Genomic DNA, 2163 nt, shown 5'->3' on the forward strand with positions numbered 1-2163 from the left:
TTTTAATTACCTCTGGTTTCACTTTAACAGCAGGTGGTTGGGTGCCTACTGAATATTGTGCGTTGTATAGAAACGAACATGAATCATTCACATCTAACATACTATAGGCATGATATGTTTTCTGAAGTCTCACAACTATTTCCTCTTACAGAGAAGATCAGAGCAGAAAATAATGCTGGCACAGAATCCAAGAAATGTGCAATTTCATGAACTCATCCACCAAAGAGCTGGAAACTACATACATGCTGGAATTTACAGGTGCCATTTTTATTTTTCAATAGAAGATGCTTCTTCAAAAGCAGCCAGTTTGTTCCCCAAACTTCTATTTCAATGCACTGAAACATATTTGTACGACAGAAGGTTTTTGGTTTTTTGGCAAGAGAATACCATGTATTTTTCTTACGGCAAACAATTCTATAGTGGACATGTGAATTAAAACTTTGCGTTAGATACTTAACAGAATCTTGAGACTTAATGCAATAAATTTTATCTAAACTTCATAATCTGAAGGTTCTAACATGAGGTTACCATACAGTACACAACTGATGTTCCTTCAGTATAAAGTGTTTTTCAGCATAATTTTTTCCTCCTAAAGTTTAAAGTTTCCTCCATCTTATTTCTGCAAGTAGACACCTGGAAACAAAAAAATATATTTTTCCAGAATGGCGTGATGGTACTAAATTATACAAATTGTGTATTAGGGCTGAAAGAGCTGTACATACCCAAGCTTTTACAACCATCCTTTTCTCAATGCAACCTCCTGTGGTTTTTCAAAATGCTGTTCCTTGAAGTGGCAGTCAGCATTGGGAAAGGAAATTGGCAGGGCCTCTGCATGTCTTAGATGTCCACAAAAGCCTCTTTGGATCCTGGGCCAAGAATATCCCAGCCTGACCAGAGATCACCTGGAGGAGAACAATTTCTTGTCCTCCTAGAAGTCAGGCATTTAGTATCGCCAGTCCAATTTTGTGAAATACTCTCAGCTACTAATTTTCAGGCGTTTCTTGAAAATGTTTTTATGGCAACAGGCCTATTTAGTTGTCCAACCATTTCTTTTCAAGATGAGACCATCATTTTATTAATATTTTGTTTTGCTTTCAAGGTATTTTCTATTTTATTGAACCTGTAAATTTTTTTGTATACCCTATGGCTATTTTATATGCAAGGGTGGTGTCTAAATAAATAACGATGTTAAAACTAGGTTACAGTCACATGGGTGGCATAAATTATTATTACTATTATTGAACTAGTTCCTATCTGCTGTGGCCAAGAGTCAGGACTGATGGAAGCTGGTGTTAAACAACTACTGGAGTTGTTCCATTTTGTGTCTTTAGCATAAAAGTGTGAAACCGAGTACACATACGGGAAGAATGCATCGCCAGAGTGGTGCATGCTCTAGTCATCTTCCACTTGGACTACTGCAATGCGCTAGACTATGTGGGTCTACCTTTGAAGGTGACTCAGAAACTGCAACTAATCCAGAATGCGGCAGCTAGACTGGTGACTGGGAGAAGCCGCTGAGACCATCTAACACCGGTCCTGAGAGATCTGCATTGGCTCCCAGTACGTTTCCGAGCACAATTCAAAGTGTCGGTGCTGACCTTTAACACCGTAAATGGCCTCAGCCCAGTGGAACTGATAAAACTCGAATTCATCATGAAAGAATGCATTATGAGACCTTTAAAAGTGGCACTGCAGATGCCACTTTTTACAATTGGAAGGAACCAAAACGTTGCTATCATGAAAACAAAGTACTGGGACATTACTTCTCTCTTACTACTTTATAAAAGCATTCATTTTCACTCAAATTACGTATATAAATGTGGCAAAGAAACCTATTTCATATTGTATTTTGCCCAGTTTTCTCATTTGGTGACAGCAAAAATTATGGAGGAACCCCCCCCCCCCAATTTCAAGTCTGATTGGTACCTCAATAGTTTAGGGCTTCAGAATAATAAAAGATATATGTAAGGCACTATTAATGTTTAAGTAGTAGAAATACTCGTGCTTCTTAAAATATACAGAGTTCAGTTTATCCTTTTTATTAAAAACATTAAATAATCATTAATAAAATAGTTAAGAAAATAAGAATTTCAAGTAGACCTTATTTGCAGTTACAAAGAACTACATTGCACTAACTCAGGCGCTTTATATTTAAGCCTCAAA

The 2163-nt window shown here is 37.1% G+C and overlaps 1 protein-coding gene across 1 annotated transcript in view; it reads left to right on the forward strand.

Moving 5' to 3' along the window:
- The window catches only part of ANKDD1B (ankyrin repeat and death domain containing 1B), a 30625-nt gene extending 29325 nt beyond the window's left edge, over positions 1 to 1300 (forward strand). Inside the window, exon 15 of the mRNA XM_081929408.1 lies at positions 152 to 1300. Within this exon, the coding sequence (XP_081785534.1) occupies positions 152 to 210 (59 nt within the window). The 3' untranslated portion in view covers positions 211 to 1300. The remainder of the gene's footprint in view (positions 1 to 151) is intronic.
- Positions 1301 to 2163: the final 863 nt, after the last annotated feature.

Source organism: Podarcis melisellensis, assembly GCF_964234715.1.
Source record: "Podarcis melisellensis genome assembly, chromosome: 11".
Lineage (NCBI taxonomy): Eukaryota > Metazoa > Chordata > Lepidosauria > Squamata > Lacertidae > Podarcis > Podarcis melisellensis.